Source organism: Maniola hyperantus, chromosome 16 (assembly GCF_902806685.2).
Source record: "Maniola hyperantus chromosome 16, iAphHyp1.2, whole genome shotgun sequence".
Classification (NCBI taxonomy): Eukaryota; Metazoa; Arthropoda; class Insecta; order Lepidoptera; family Nymphalidae; genus Maniola; species Maniola hyperantus.
Window position 1 is genome coordinate 8676083 of NC_048551.1, and position 17867 is coordinate 8693949.

The 17867-nt window shown below is 37.2% G+C and overlaps 1 protein-coding gene across 1 annotated transcript in view; it reads right to left on the reverse strand.

The window, feature by feature from the left end:
• Positions 1-17867, reverse strand: part of rsh (radish) — a 269843-nt gene that overhangs the window by 83730 nt on the left and 168246 nt on the right. Inside the window, exon 4 of the mRNA XM_069503824.1 lies at positions 17222-17278. Within this exon, the coding sequence (XP_069359925.1) occupies positions 17222-17223 (2 nt within the window). The 5' untranslated portion in view covers positions 17224-17278. The remainder of the gene's footprint in view (positions 1-17221; positions 17279-17867) is intronic.

The window sequence follows — 17867 nt, forward strand, 5'->3', positions numbered from 1 at the left end:
TACAAGCTACGAAGCGTAGCAGATGCAGCTACGTACGTAGCACCGGTTTCGGCTACGCCTTTGACACACTAGCTCACTCGTATGCGCAGTGGCGTGCACAGTGTTTGAAGCCAGGGTAGGCATTAGTTAGGTAGGAACCTGTTTACTGGCAAGTCATAATGAAAAATATGCATTGAGCTATTACAACTGGGGTAAGCAGTGCATTTATGCCTCTATCACCTGCACGCCACTGCGTATGCGGTGGCAGTACGCGATATGTTTACGCCATAGTCATAATGTTGCTACTGCATACAAATGCGTCGGTGTACGAAAGCGCAACTTAAATGAAACCACTACGCTCGAATTGAACTAGAACGCGACTCGTTTGCTGTAACGCACACTAAGTTTTCCTATTTAGACTGAGGCCACACGATGCGTTTCCGGTGCGTTATAGCGCCGCACTACTGTGGATTTGAGTATTGGGTGCCACACGGGCACTGCGTTGCCGCTGCAGCAAAGAGATTGCTCTTTGCTGCAGCGGCAACGCATCACCCCTCCCTGCCTCGTCTCTCTGGTCCCAAGTCCGTTGCGCGTGCAGTGCAGTGCCGCACCGCCATTGCCAACGCAACGCATCATGTGGCTCCACTCGTAGGGTGTTGTAGCATGCTAGGAAAGTTAGGGGGACCTGTAGTGACGTAGACGAGGTGAAGGGGATTGCATGTCGCAAGCCGGGGCATGGGGGCAGCGCTAACTCAGACGGACATACAATATCACATCAAACACTGTACATCTGAAACAATAAGTATAATTAATATTGTTCGGGTTCTGTCGTGTTACTTTCTAGAACCAAAACGATCTATGTTCATTATTGAGCTTCTTGGCGAACTTTCTTATGTATCTGGGAAACTAAAAGTGAGTGTTCTGTTTGTATAATCTTATGAACAGTGATAAGATTATACAAACAGAACACTCACTTTTAGTTTCAGCTGATACAGACCAGCGTAGAATATTAAGTTTTGCATACATAGAAAATAACACTAGCAGCAGTAGTGTGATGTTTACCTAATTTATTTTTCCATTGTTTACTAAAATCAACGATCAGAAAATTGATCTTTCCATCATCCAAGTGAAACCACATTTTTGCATTTTTTTTGGTTCAATGATGACATTAGCTTTTGCGGTCAATGTAACTTTCTGTATGTGTTATGTATGACTTATGACTTATGAGTGATGTTGAATGTTTTAGAGAGAGAGAGCTAGCGTGTGCCAGACCTTCGTTATTTTATAAAAGCCGAAAGTTTATCTGCGTATTGTCCCCAACACTGGGAGGAACGTTTATTTGGATCATGGTGGCTTTGGTAGATGATAAAAAGTAATAAAGTTTAAAAGATTTAGGTGACAGGGGATTGCCACTATAAGTACTAAGTGTCTGGCAATACAAAACGTGATTTGTAATGCTATTTTAAAGGAAATACAAAAAAAAATTAGACTTCAAACTTTGACGTAAGATTCTTTTACATTTTTATTACCTGTTATTATCTCCCAAAGCCACCATGATCTAAACTGCATAGTCGCTAATCGTTCATCCCTGTGTTGAGGACAATCCACAAATAAATTTTCAGCTTTTGTAAAATAACGAAAGTCTGACACGCGCTGGCTCTTAGTCCATTTGTAACGTGTCTTAACTCAATAATAAAAGCTTTTTTAGGGCCTTGAGTGCCAAGTTTTCAAGTGAACAAACATTAATGCCATATTGAGGTATATCTAGCAAACTAATATTTTCAGTGATAAAGGGGTTTGAATATTGTTGGTACTATTGGAGACCTACATGTCTGCCATTTTTTAAAATGGCGGATACGCATATTACAACCTGCATTAATTTCACAGATTAATATAGATTAATTAAGATTTTGTGTCATATAATAACTGTTTGTATTGATGCCAGCATGATTGATAGCAGCATTGATGATATAATACAGGTTTTATACGTGTTCGCTATTTTGGTAAAGAAAAGTAAATGTCGGACTACTAGGAAGGACAAAATATTCAAAGCACTTTGTTAGCCTGAAAATTAGGGGCTCAGTTATTAAAAGGACGGTTTCGCAAATCATTCAATTGTTTTAGAAATAATTTGTTGAGTCAGAGACAGTCTTGGAATTAAATCCAGCAAGAAAATTTTGTTTCGAATTGAGTTAATAAACTTTACCATCTCACGAGTACCTGAACTTGAACTCATCAAGTGCCAATTTGGTCCACATTAATTATGTTTTCAAAGTATTCATCTCTAAATTTATCTTTTACTAGCTTATTCCCGCGACTTCGTCCGCTACTAACCGTAGACTACATAAATTTCAAACTCCTAGTCTACCTCTTTAGGGGTTGAATTTTCAAAAATTCTTTCTTAGCGGATGTCAAAGTCATAATAGCAGCCCAGTAGTTTGAGCTGGCCGTTGGTAGATCAGTCAGTCAGTTAGTCAGTCAAACAGCTTTCCTTTTATATAGATTTTATTTGACATAGGTTATTCTTGTTTGGCCATTGCTAAAAGAAGTATGTCATCATCATCATTATCACTTTGCTTTTTCTTGGTGGCGAAACAATGTTTATATAACCTTTCAACTAACCGAGTGTCTGTAACTGGACGTAAATAAATTACCGTATGGGTTAAAATTAGTCGCGAGCACACTTCCTTGTTGAAAATAATGCCGTTGGAGCCTTGGATGTTGCTTCTAGCGACATACAGCGTCAAGCGTTCATGACATAATTTTCTTGAACTATCTGATTTTGTGAACAACTTTCTAGGCGTGCTGTTCTCAGGCAGTGTTGTGTAACGCCAACAGATGGCAGAATTTATACATCACAATTTTGGAACCTTGCTTCAAAAGTTTCAGGCATGAAAATGTAGATGGCGTTTCTTGTCATTATTATTTCCTATTTTATTTCCGCTACCTCATCGTGGGTTTAGATTTGATCTCGTTGAATTCTTTCGTGGGAGAAGATACCGCCGATTGCCATCTTGACCTGTCACGCACTATAAATATGCGTTCTAAACAAAGAAAATATTTTGAATAACTGCTGTGTTAGCGGTGAGTTTTAGCTTTTGGTTAAGAATTGCTTGTCTTTCTGGCGAAACTCAGTTTAAATGTCATGTTGTATTGAAAATCAATTGAATCTGGTCTCTATGTCCACTCTGTTTTATAGATACTGTAAAAATAGAGTTTAAAAATTTGTGTTTTTTTAAAGTATGTTTACAATTTTTTTTAAAATAGGTACTTAGGTACTTACTATTAAAACTAAAATGTGAAATACTTTAATGTGTAAATATAAGTAATATAAATAAACTTTCACGTAGTTTTTGTTTTTATATAGTTCCATTTGCGATCCATTAGCTTACATCAAATAATCCCGGATTAAAATGGTTCGCGCATTTTCAATCTATCCACTCTCTCATCGCATTTGCTTTGTCCTTTATTCTTTTGGTTTAGGAAACCTTTCAGAGACTTAATTATATTACCTACTTAATATGAAGCTTTATGTATATGGTCTACCTATTGTTGACTCTTAGTTCGGCTAAGCCTTTAGGTGTTAAAAGGAAAGCGTAGCTAAGCTTTTGTATAAAAATTGTATAAGTAAATTTTAACTAGCTTTTTAGCATAACTATTCGTGTATGAAAGATCATCATTTGAGAAAAGCTTGACCGTGCCTGTTTTTTCTGTGGTTTGTAACAATAATTATTGCCAGTAGGTAAATAGACAAAATTCGTATGAAAGAAAGTTTTTGGAAAATCCACCGGAAAAGTCAGAAATTCGGGTGCTATTTTGTTGTAAAAATTTCAGTCGCACTTCTACTTTTTTTATCAATAAATTGCATCCGTGAGAACCAGGGAGCCAGCTAGTCAGCTATAAAAAAGCTTCACTTATGTTATTTTATTTTTGATCAAGCTTTTTTAAACATTGTCTCGAGGGATATCTTGGCTTATAGCTGGGTTTAGTCGTAAGCGTATTTTCCCAACCATATTGGCAAGTTCATGTTCTCAGATTTGTATGAGTTTGAACAACTTATCTCGTATGCAAGATTAGCTCGACTTTATCACTGCTTCATCTGATTTAATATTGTTAGTCGTGGTTAAGTGGTGTTAAAGCGTGTCTAATAGCATACCTACTGATTATTCTACAAAATAACCGACTATGTATTAAAGTACCATCATAGAATACTAAACCTTTCCACAAATACCTACTATAAAGAGGCTTTGTTTCGTCCAAAGTTACAAAGCCAAGGCGAGCCACTCGTGAATATAAATACCTTATATACTGTATTTAGAAGCCATAATTGAATCAAAATTTTCCATATTTCTAAGCTTCGGCAGAACCAATTGAGATTTCTGCGCTTTTCAATTTTCCCCCCAGGTATTTTGCCAATTAATTTTCTTAGTTACGTTTATTTCAACAGCTCACAAAACGTAAAAGGCATTATGCCTTTTACGTTTAGTGAGCTGTTAATAAGTTAACTTTTCGTATAACTGCGCTAAAGTCGTGGAGAAACATTCAAGTGGATTATAATATACATTGTTTTAGGAAAATTCGGTGGTCGAGGAGCGAAAATCTTTAGTAAAATTATACTTAGTTTATTGCAATTTATTTGTTCGATTTTTTATTTGATAATGTATTTAGTTTACTAGTAGTTCTTAGTTAAAAAATATTAAGTATTTTCTAATATATTGTTTTCATCCTTCCCTACTAATATTATAAATGCGAAAGTATGTCTGTCTGTCTGTGTGCTAGCTTTTCATGGCCCAACCGATAAACCGTTTTTGATGAAATTTGGTACAGAGTTATCTTACATACATACCGGGGGAAAAATAGGCTACTTTTATCCCGGAAAATTAAAGAGTTCCCACGGGATTTAAAAAAAAATCCACGCGGACGAAGTCGCGGGCATCGTCTAGTAACTGATGAATTTATTATTAGTTAGTATTATTCAATTAGTAAGTTATGTATAGCGATGCCATAGGTTCCAAGCAACGTCCTGTTGTAGCATTTAGGCGATAAGTAATTAGAACAAACAATCGAATAGCTATTTTTTAAATTCAGATACAAGTTAGCCCTTGACTGCAATCTCACCTCTGCGGGGTGATTCGCTAACTCAGTTTCTAACACTGAATGATAGCCACCGAGCTCATTTTTTAATCCGTTGAAGGTTTTCTACGAAAAAATACTTATTTTAATATCACCCAGTGAAGCAGCAATGTAGAACCTACCAACCTCGGTGGCTATCATTTAGTGTTAGACACTGGTCGTAAGTGATGATGCAGTCTAAGATGGAAGCGGGCTAACCTGGAAGGGGTGTGGCAATTTTTATAAAACCCATGCATGCCTCTTTGATTTCTACATCAGCATCGTAACTATCGTTAAGTCGCTGGGAACCTATGAGAAAATATTAGCTTTCTAGGTCCAAAGGTTTGAGCTGGGCATAATGAGCCAGGCAATGACATAGATTAGGACCAGTTTTTATATATTTAGAATTTAGATGATTAAAATATATTATGAGAAAATAAAGTTTTCATTATTAACTCTGTTGCAGCCCAACAAAAGTCTCGTGGTGACCACGACTTATGCAACTGAGTAGAAATATCGGTAATAATTCGAAATCGGCATATTAAATGTGGTATGGTATGTACGCCTTATTTAGAGTATAATAATCTTTATAAAAGTTTGAGAAAACGCCAAATACTTTCATCGTCGTCAGATAAAAGTGTCAAGAAAACAAATTAACTGCTCATTTGAGCCCAAGGAATTTGACTGAGTCAGAAAATATGAAACAATGTGACAATTATGAAAAAGGCTGATAAATGCTTTTCATTGTTAAAATTTTCCGGGAACGCGGCGTTGTTCAATTTAGATTGTTTTTTGATTGATGGGTTACGGGGTGAAGTTTAAATGAATTTCACATTCCTTACCTACCGCGGTATTAAGGGTGTATGTATGTAATTGTAGGTACTAAATTAATTATTTTAATAATCAAAGTTTAAACTGTACCGATCTAAAAAAAAAACTGGCCAAGTGCGAGTCGGGCTTGCGCAACGAGGGTTCCGTACTACAGTCGTATTTTTCGACATTTTGCACGATAATTCAAAAACTATGGTGCATAAAAGTAAATAAAAATCTGTTTTAGAATGTACAAGTGAAGACCTTTCATAATAATATGATACTCCACTTGATATAGTTATCTTACTTCGAAAATTGAAAATACTAATTATTATTTCAAGATCACAATTTAATTTTTTTTTCAGGAGGTAACCACAAATTCACAGTTTTCGGATTTTTCCCTTTAAGTGAGCTATAAGACCACCTACCTGCCGAATTTCATGATTCTAGGTAAACAGGAAGTACCCTCTAGGTTTCTTGACAGATAGACAGACAGACAGACAGACAGACAACAAAGTGATCCTATGAGGGTTTCGTTTTTCTTTTTGGGGTACGGAACCCTAAAAAGAAGATTAGTATTGACATGAATATTTACAATTAAAATTTTGCCCGTGCTACAGATGTTTTATTCAAAACAACGAGTGGAATACTACCTAAATTCGAATATACATCGAGATTAGGAACGCGAATAAACTCTAACGAGCGAATTTCAATCCAATTTCAAAATATCCCGTTACCTGTTTGCAGCTATGCAAGTTTAGCTCTTGTTATTTGTATCGGCTTTTGTTACTAATTTGCCCCACAGTATATCCAATTTCCAGGAATTTCAGTGAATGCGTCAAGTCCACTTCAATACAACTTCATGATTCGTGTAAATAATGGGAACTTGGTTATTTGTTTACGGTATAATGAATCATAAGTACCTACCTAGTACGCGACAGGTCGAGATGGCAATCGGGGAGGGAACGCCCCGCACACTCGCACATTCCCCGCGCTAACCCGGTGCGGGCGACTAATTTCTTAAACTGGACACTTTCAAGTAATAAGTATTTAATAAGTATTATTTCTTTTAATAAGTATTATTTTTGTAGATATAAATTTTTTAGTGATAAGTTTTTCTGTATGTATATACATTTCTATTGTTGTTATTCATTCATATTTTAATGTATTTATTAAAATACCATTGTAATCATTGGTAAAAATAATGCACTTTCAAGTAAAGATTTTTATATAAATAAGAAGATATTGCTAGGGGCGGAATTTGAATGCCATAAGTCTTCTATGTCGTATTAGTTTACAAATTGCGAAAAACCAAATTAAATTTGAATTTCGCGGGCAGACCGTGTCTTCGACCTTAAGTTTAGGTTTTAACTATCACCACTACACCATTGTATTGCAAATTTAGCAAGTGACAAACCGAAAGTGTATACAAGAATACCCAATCTGAATAAATTATTTGAATTGAATTGAGTTGACATACTTTTCTCTAGAAATAAAAACTTATTAACGAAACAAGATGTCTCTTCGTTATATTTTGGCTTAGTATTTATAAACTCTTCTACTAATTTGAAGTGCCACAATTTCACGAACATCCACATTTCCTTTGTGTTATCCTTCACTGTCAAGCGCTTTGTACAATTTTGGCGTAGGAATAGTTAATTAAGTTATGTAACAGTGTCATGCCGACGTTTTAAAATATGCATATAAGGAACTTGTAAGACATTTACCGAATTCATTATTCAATGCCTCAATTTGAAGGCCGACTGAAATCCGGAAGCTCCTAACTTACAATCCTACTCGACAGAATTAGGCTTCCTGTATATTCGAGAGCCTTTGATAGCTCAACGGGTTCAAACCCTGCCCGTTGCACTAGTCGTAGGTACCTATTCCTAGCACAAGCTTGACGCTTAGTTGGAGAGGAAAGGGGAATAAGTCATTTAACATGGCTAATATTCTTTAAAATATATATACTTATATAATAATGGAGACAAAGTCGGACCGGCTGGGCCGCGGCGCCTGACCGTAAGGAAGTTCGTGTACTCATCCGTATTCGGTTCATATTAATTTTTTTATGTAAGCAAAAACACGGCGATGAGTGCACAAACGCCCTGAGTGAAGCCACACGATGCGTTGCGTTAGCACTGCGGCGCCGCAGTGGTGCCGCTGCGTCGTCCTTCATATTATGTCCTACATAGAAATCCCTGTACTATCCATGCTACATAATGCGTTACGTTATAAGATCTACACAAAGGAGAACGGACGACAAGCCCATGGTTAAAGACGGAGTCGCACTCAGTCCCGCAGACTCTGCCGAATATATAACATCGACCTTCTTCCCTGATGACAATGTCCTGGAAGACACCCCGAAACACACCGAAATCAGAGGGCGCACATCCATCCAAAACGACGGGGGCATAGACGATCCTTACTTTACCGAAACTGAACTACAGCACGCAGTAAATAGCTTCAACCCAAAGAAAGCTCCGGGTTCGGACGGGCTCACGGCAGATATCTGCACCGCCGCCATTAACCACGACCCGGGGCTTTTCCTGAGTATAGCAAATAAATGTTTGGAGTTGTCTCTGTTCCCGAGTCTCTGGAAGGTGGCCACGATTGTCGTATTAAGAAAGCCGGGAAAAACAGACTACAACCATCCCAAATCTTACAGACCAATAGGGCTCTTGTCAATCTTCGGCAAAATACTGGAAAAGATGCTTATAAGTAGGCTAAAATATCACATCTTGCCAAAATTAAACACCAGGCAATATGGCTTCGTCCCCCAGCGCAGCACGGAGGACGCTCTCTGTGATCTGGTGAACCATATAAGGGAACAAATAAACAACAAGAACATTGTTATCCTGATTTCACTAGACATAGAGGGCGCCTTCGACAGCGCCTGGTGGCCGGCCATCAAGGATCAGCTTCATAAAATGGACTGCCCCAAAAACTTAAAACGCCTGATAAACAGCTATTTTGAAAACAGGCAGGTCCAAGTAACCTACGCGGGAAAAACGGTAATAAAACCGACAACAAAGGGATGCGTGCAGGGTTCGATAGGGGGACCCATCTTTTGGAACCTCCTGTTGAACCCTCTACTCAATGATCTGGACAAAAAAGGGGTATACTGCCAGGCCTTCGCGGACGACGTTGTTCTTGTGTTTTCCGGGAAGGACTCGCAGTGCATCCAAAATAAGGCAAACGAAACCTTGGACCTTATAAACGCTTGGGGTGCAGAAAACAAATTAAAATTTGCAGCGCAAAAAACCCATGCCATGATCCTGACGAAGAAACTTAAATACCAAACACCAAAATTAAAGATGAACGGCACAGAAATCTTACTCACCAAAGAAATTAAAATATTAGGCCTAACAATAGACGAAAAATTAACCTTCAATAAACATGTAGCAAACACTGCAGTAAAAGCTTTAAATATTTACAAACAATTGGCCCGAACGGCCAGGACTACGTGGGGGTTAAACCCGGAAGTCATAAGAACGATTTAGGTGGCCGTCATCGAGCCAATTGTTATGTATGCTGCTAGCGTTTGGGCCAAAGCTGCCGAGAAGATAACTATCCAAAAGCAACTTAACACAATACAACGAGGCTTCGCTCAAAAGATTTGCAAGTCCTATAGGACGGTATCACTGCACGCGGCGCTAGTTCTGGCCGGTCTGATTCCTTTGGACTTGCGAATCTCTGAGCACGCTCAACTGTACGAGGCGAAGCGCGGTCGTCCCCTTCGATGCCTACCTGAAGACAGGAAATTAGAGGAAAGAATCAGCTTCCTGGAGGCCGAGCATCCAGCGGAAACCATTGCCGTCGATTATTCCAACCTTGAAGATCTTCAACCTGAAACCGTCGAGGCACACAACCTGCAAGGCACTCTCATTTTTACCGACGGGAGTAAGATTGAGGACAAAGTCGGAGCGGCCATTTTAATATGGAAAGATGGAAAGGAGACGGCTTCCATGAAGCTGAAACTCGAGCCTTATTGTACCGTATTTCAAGCGGAGTTATTTGCTCTCCGAAGGGCAATTGAAAAATTCTCCAAGGGGAAGGACGATGAGGTGTGCATTCTCAGCGACTCCAGGTCATCACTGGACTTGCTGAGAAACCACGGGTCATTTCACCCCCTGGCCTTTGCAATAAGGAAGCAAATAGCAAACCTCCGCCAACAAGGCAAGGAAGTACGATTGTACTGGATAAAAGCTCACGTGGGCGTCGAGGGCAACGAACGCGCTGACGAGCTGGCTAAACAGGCAGCTCTCCACAAAAAAAGCAAAGCGGATTACGACGCCTGCCCCGTTTCGTATGTTAAAAGACAAATCAGACAAGCTACCCTCGACGTCTGGCAGAAGAGATATAGAGAAGGCGACACCGCCAACACAACTAAAGCTTTTCTGCCAGACGCGGACGTCAGGAACGCCTACAAAATTATACGGACTTTAAAACTGGACTCGACCACAACACAAATTCTATCGGGACACGGTGGATTCTCATACTACTTGCACAAATTCAAGTGCAAGGCGAGTCCATCGTGCCAGTGCGATCCAGAGGTGAATGAAGATATACTTCATTTGCTGCTGGATTGCCCGAGATTCGCAAAAATACGGTTTGAAACCGAAATAATGTTAGATGAAAATATTACACTAGGTACAATAAATAAAATTTTGGAAAATAAAGACAAAAGAAATATATTTTTAAAATTTTGTAAATACATAGCAGAAAAAATAATAAGTCAAAACAAATAATCAAGTTATTTATATATGTACTATAAAACATATAGCACATATATAAAATAAAAATACAAATAATAAATATAAACAAAATAAATATACACATAAATCAGCCACAATAATGTTATTGTGGCCATTACCTTAACAAAGATACAGAACAATTATATATGTACCTTACTTTTACAAAGCAAAGGCTCTTTGCTTCATGTTATAATAACATGAAGTAAAAAGACCAACAATAGAAATAAAATATATAATAAACATAAAATATTAAATAATAAATATATAAATTACAGAATAATAAGTGAAATAAAATCTAAGATTTTATTTCATTTAAAAACAATTAAAACTCAATACCAAAGACTCTGACCACCACGTCAGAGGTAAATAGAGCAATCTATGATTAAAAAAAAAAATGCGTTACGTTACGACGTCAGACTTGGGACCAAAGAGACGAGGCGGGGAGGGGATGGTGCGATGCAACGCCGTACTTTTTCTACAGTCTACTCAAATCTACAGCGGTGCAGCGCCGCAACGTACCGGCAACGCATCAAAGACACGCACGACGCACGGAGAAAAAATTGCGGGCACTATGGGAGGATTGGGAGGGGACATAGACTGGATGAATATATTTTTTAATAATATCTTCCTATTTTTTATTTGTTTACAATATTATAGAACAGAGACGCTTTAATTTTATTATTTTTCTTATGGGTTTTTGATACCTATCTATAGCACTGTCAAATTATAAAATATTCTTAAATCGAGTTCTAAATTCAAACTTCGAATTCTAAAGTGGGATTCAAACTTGTAGCCACTTCAATGTAAAGTGAGAAAACGTACTTACTACAACACTACAAGGGTCAATAAGCTTTAAGTAATTTAATTATTTTATTAGTTTCGGACCAAGAGGCTTAAATAGTAACTGATGTGTAAATTTCAAGTCCCTATCTTGTTTGGCTTATAAACTAAAATGCTTTTGGCCTTTAGATTTAGTCGATGGATTGACGTTATTAGGATGCCAGAATTTAAAGCAAATATTAATTTTAGGGGAAAAAGTTATCGACCATACAGAACTTTTGGGCATGAAACACAGAAAGATCCTAGCCACAAAAGTTACTCTATCAAAGGATAGTAAGTACAGTACGCGGCAGAAAATAATGTACATTGGCCTTCAGAATGATGTTTCGGCTTTGTAGAGCGTTGTCGCTGTCACCCATACCTATATGACGTTTTGTCAGTCTCAACGACAGAGACAATGCTCTACAAATCCGCTTTCTTCTTCTAAATGTCGATTTACAGTATTTTCTGCCGCGTACTGTACTTACCTATTCGTATATTAATAGTTTTCCGTAATGTTATATACCTACATTTAGGTTAGTTATAGACAGAATAAGTTTCATCTACCTACATAAAATTCCGTGGCGCCACCCGAATCGAGGTTCCAGCTGAAAATCAGCGCTGAATGCTTTTGTATATGTGCAAGGTACACAGCATCATGCTGAGTTGGGACCTTTTTTTCGGGTTTTGCCACACATGACATAATTTATGCCGGTGCTTCTTCTGCTTGAGACCTTTTGACTTAAAGGCGAAATGGATCTAACGGTGCATCCACACCACAGAATAACATTTGTGAAGCAACATTGTGCAACACGGAAACATAAGGTAACAATCTGTAACTTTTGTGGCAACATATGTTAACAATAAATAACTTTTTGTTGCCTGATGTTGCTGAGTAACATTTGGAAACGTTGCTCCACAAATGTTATTCTGTGGTGTGGAATGTGGATGCACCGTAAGACGCGTTGCGGGCGACTGACGGGGTACGGTATAGTCTGGCTCGCCCGAGCGCAAATTTGTTGCACGCTTTTTATAAATGTTTATATTTGAAATTCAATGTGCTCTGTTACCATAAAATAATACTGTAATCCCTTAGTGTATTAAACGTTGAACGTAAACACGAAATTTTATTGATCTTTAATCTTTATTTTTCTTTAATTTTTATAATATTAGAAAATAAATAAGTAAACAAGTTTGTAGTTTTTGAGGCCAAAACTTGATTCTTTGAACATCCGAAATGTTGTATCTTAACACCGCTTTTGAGACAAATTTTGCCGTAATGTTTTATGTTAGAGGTGCCCGGGATAAGTAAGGTAGACACAACTGGTGATGTGTGGCACGACACAATTTAAAAAAAAACCTTTTTTTCTTTCTTTCTAATGTATCCGAATTATTGTATTGTAGTTGTGTCATCATTGTTATCATCATTATCAATCGATAGACGTCCATAATAAATACACCTAACCCGATTTCAGTTTGTTGAAGTCAAATTAATTAAATTTGTTTACCTATGGGTCTGCAATGTTCCATTAGCAGAGTCTCCAATTCCAACAATTTCTATTCTAGAAAGCCATTTCAATTTACGCTGTTTTAGTAGATTAACTACTAAACCCAATTGCACGGGTCGTGGTCACGACGGGACTGCGGTGCTGTGAGAGATGAAGTTCGAGCTGTCAAGGGCAGTAGCGAACTACCCTCTTTCTTGTTCTTTTCGCTGGAACTTCACGAGCTGTCCGGCAAAATACACTCACAACGTCACTATTAACTTTCGATGTCGTACTGCCCTTGACAGCTCGAACTTCATCTCTCGCAGCACCGCAGCCCCGTCGTGACCACGACCCGTGCAAATGGGTTGAAATATCGACAAATAAAAACAAAAATTAATCGTGGTATGTACCCGTTTTATACATTAAAATATAAAGCGTATTGCATGTAAAGTTATAGCTAATGTCAACTATTAAGTACATTGATAAATTCAATTTCTCATTTTCCTTTGAGCGCCTCATTCCGCGTGCCTACCGACTCTGACATTCGATATAATTCCAATTCTAGGATGTAATTTACGTTGTTTGCATTTAATGTTTTGTGTACCTACTCTATTAGTTTATATCTCGTTACATAGAGGTACATAATTAGCTTTGTAGTCATGTCCCAGTGGGATACGATATATTATACATAGGTACCTATGTATAATATATTATATAGGGATGATGACTACTAGTCAAATCAGCGACTTTTATCAAACGCGACAACCTCCCTGGCGCAGTGGTGAGCGCTGTGGTCTTATTAGTGGGAGGTCCCGGGTTCGATTCCTGACAGGGGTCTGGAATTTTATAATTTCTAAATTTCTGGTCTGGTCTGGTGGGAGGCTTCGGCCGTGGCTAGTTACCACCCTACCAGCAAAGCCGTGCCGCCAAGCGATTTAGCGTTCCGGTACGATGCCGTGTAGAAACCAAAGTGGTCTGGGTTTAATAAAAACTGCCATACGCCTTCCAGGTTAGCCCGCTATCCTCTTAGACTGCATCATCACTTACCATCAGGTGAGATTGCAGTCAAGGGCTAACTTGTATCTGAATAAAAAATAAAAAATAAACGCCTTTCTGTTACTGACCACAGGTCTGCTCTCAGAATAAGAAGGGTTTAGGCCATAGTCCACCATACTGGCCAAGTGCGGGTTGGCAGATTTCACACACTTTTGAGAACATTGGATGGAGAACTCTTATATGATATTTTGTTGTTTAAAATGCACATAACTTCGGAAAGTTAGAGGTGCGTGCTCTGGATTGAACCCCCGACCCCCCGAATGTTTTAACCACTGGGCTATCACCGCTCATTAGGGGAGGCCATAACAACAATGGACGTTCATCAGTTCATAATTATGATGAAATACTTATAGGTGAGTGAACAAAATTGAGAATGCTGGAATTTAATTAAGGTCGCAATATTATCGCATTTTCATTCAAACTCTACTGAAGTGATTTCAATACGGCGAAATAAAACATCGAAGCTGGAAAGAATTCAGGTGTTATTTATTGCTTTACATTCGTTATTTGTAATATGATATTATTGAAATACTCAACGAACTCGTTTATACCCTAATGTGAAATGTAATGCCATCTGTGATCCATACATTATCATGTCAATTGCCAATAGATAGGTAAGTTATAGTACGCGGCAGATTGAGATGGCTACTTTTTATTCCATAAAATTCTTAAGTTTTTTTTAAATCCTGCAGGATTAAAAAAAAACTAAAATCCACGTGAACGAAGTCGCGGGCGTTAACTAGTTTTTAGCAAAATTTTGCTTAACACTTGTTTTATTTTACTTTCAAATTATCGTCGTAGTTGGTAACAACTACGACGATAATTTGAAAGTAAAATAAAATTTGAAAGTAAAATAATTTGAAAGTAAAATAAAATATAGTATCTTTTGAACAAGTTTTATAGATCTCTCGCTTTCTGAACTAAAATAGTAGTTAAACACGAAGTTACGGTGATACTCTTTAATTAAAGGGACGTCTTAATTAATCAGACGGGGCTTTAAATCCCAGTCATTTTTGTTTACTTTGTAACTTTAACGGTTTCACTAAGGTAGAGTTGCGATAGGTAGTCAAAGTGATAGCACGCGGCCCCGAGACCCGCAGGAGGCACAAGACCCACAGAGCTGTAAAAGCCGCATTTTTCAGTACTGAAACACCCTCACTTGACTTTAGACCTAAATGGAACGAAACTGTAACGACAGAAAACGTCTTTGCGTCAACTTTTTTACTAACCTAAATTTTATGAGACTTTTCTCCGACACAGACACGCCGGCTCTTTCGTAGTACAATTTACTATCTAAAATATGCAACAGATACAAATAACTGAAAAATATTACTGCCTAATTATGCAGAAGTATTTTTGGTCTCAATGACAGAGACAACGCTCTACAAAATCGCTATCTCTTTAGGTCGATGTTCAATATTTTCTTTGCATGCTAGGTACAATTATATTATTGTTCTTAGATTTTCGTTTCCTTGTGTTTTTTATTTTGTGTGCAGACTTTCTATCTACCTATCTATCCTTTTTCTCTATTATTCGATCTCGAAAGACGAGTCTTTTGCAAAGAAGAAGAGTAAAATGCAAAGAAAGTTAGACTGTTAAATTAAAGGGACGACCCAAATTATCAGATGGCGCTTTGAATTACGCAGACTTGTTTATTTTGCCTCGAGAACATTTTCTTAACGACTTCATGATGGTAGTTGTGAAAATCTAGACTAATGTAGCCTAGATTAATTATTTAGTGTACATAAATAACTACAGGGTGTAAACAGAACACTGACAAAAACGAAGACAGGTACTGATGATCAGTGACATGATACCACTAAACAACGCAAAAAAACGTGGGAAAAAATTTCCTATATTTTGTAAAATTTCATGATATATTGCAAATAAAACATCTGACTGACGCTAGAGTTCAACGAACGTTCCGTATGTAGGCCACTCGGTCAATGCCCCGCCTACGACGTGGCATTGACCCGAGTTTTGCACGCTATACGTTGCGAGTTTGAAAACTAATAAATCACTAAAACTACAAAACAAGTCAAATGGTTATTGGTAAGTATTGGATTGTGTTTAGTAGTAGGTATAACAATAACACTAAGTTTTTGCTAGCGTTCTGGTTACACCCTGTTAATTGTTATAATTATTACAGTTTAGAAATTCTATGTCATCTTGTTTAATGCATATTTTATTAATGTTGGGTTCACCTATTAGGGGTTAGTACTTGACCTTAATTTTCTGTTCATACATTTTTCACGATTATCTTGATTCACTATACCTAAAGTGTATAAATGGACACTTCTATATATTCATATATGATATATATAAATATCAAACTTAATAACTTTATTGTTATCACAGGTTTAATGTGCCTTTTTAATAAAATAAAATGAAATAAAACAACCTATAATAAAAGTCCCTATTGGTAATATTGACAAAAATCTTTAATATTGATTCCTAAGATTAGGGGTAGTTATAAGACATGATGTCCACCGAAACCGTCCTTTTCCTAATACTACTTAATGATATTTAAATCTTTGTTAGTGTGGATTATGTGAAGAAATTATACCTACCTACCTATAAAAATATATGTTAGTGTAATTTGTTTATCGCATTAAATAGATAAAAAACATCAATAGAGCAATGCAACACTTATAAAAACAAACATTAATTTTTCGGACATAAATAGTAAAACTTGATATCAACATTTGTGACCATTAAAAAAGATTGAAAGATAATGATCACCATAATAATTCACAACACCATATAATAAATACCGAACAAAAGGCTCAGTGGCTGTAGCAATTTAGAAAAAGTTCCTTGGTTTCTAACGATTAAGCTCCAGTTAACTAACATCACATTAAATAGAAAATAGTGAAAGCAAAAATAACAGCAAATATCTTTGCAGCTACGAGTGATATAAATAAATTACCATAAACATTAAAACCTATCAATACCTATTACTTAGCATCAAAGTTTGACGTCAACAGCAGTGCTATCGCAATTGCCTCTAATTGGATTAGGTACATCTCAGATGAGAGAAAGGTACATCTCAGATGAGATGTACCTTTTACTATTGGATAGAAGACAAATTGAATATACCTAATAGAGCTGATACTGTTGATCTTTATCTTTCAATGAGACATTAATTTTATTTAACAACTGAACAAAAAGTAATTTATTAATGACAACAATAGTACTTACATTTTTTATAAAAAATATAACTGAATCTCCGTCCGAAGATATTGTCTGAAGCAGCATCTGAAACAATGGAGAGAGAAATGATTTGTCAATTTCTTAGGCAACGAAAATATTACAAGCATGAAGCGAATTGATTTAATTGCATATTGCTACTACGGATCACCGGCCTGTTGGCACACGCGATTGGCATGGCACTATGTGTGGGTGGTAACGGTAGGAAATCTACGGTGAGTGAAGCCAATTCAGCAGCACCTCACTATACAGGCTGTAACCAGAACGCTAGCAAAAACGAAGACAGGTGATGATTACTGATATGATACCACAAAAAACGCGAAAAATATAAAAAAAATCCCATATTTTGTAAAAGTTCACAATATATTGCAAATAAAATATCTGATTGATGCTAGAGATCTGCTAACGTTGCGTTAGTAGGTCACTTGGAGTCAATGCCTCGTAGGCGGGGCATTACTCCGAGTTTTACACAAATTTACCTGAACAGACTACTTTCAGGTTTTGCTTATGTTAAAACTAACGTTATGTAACACAAATAAATTAAGTAGAATGATGGCGATTATTTTCTCTTTCACAACTTCCTTGATAGCCCTTACAGTATTTACCCTTTGATGTATCAATCCATAAATTTTTGCCT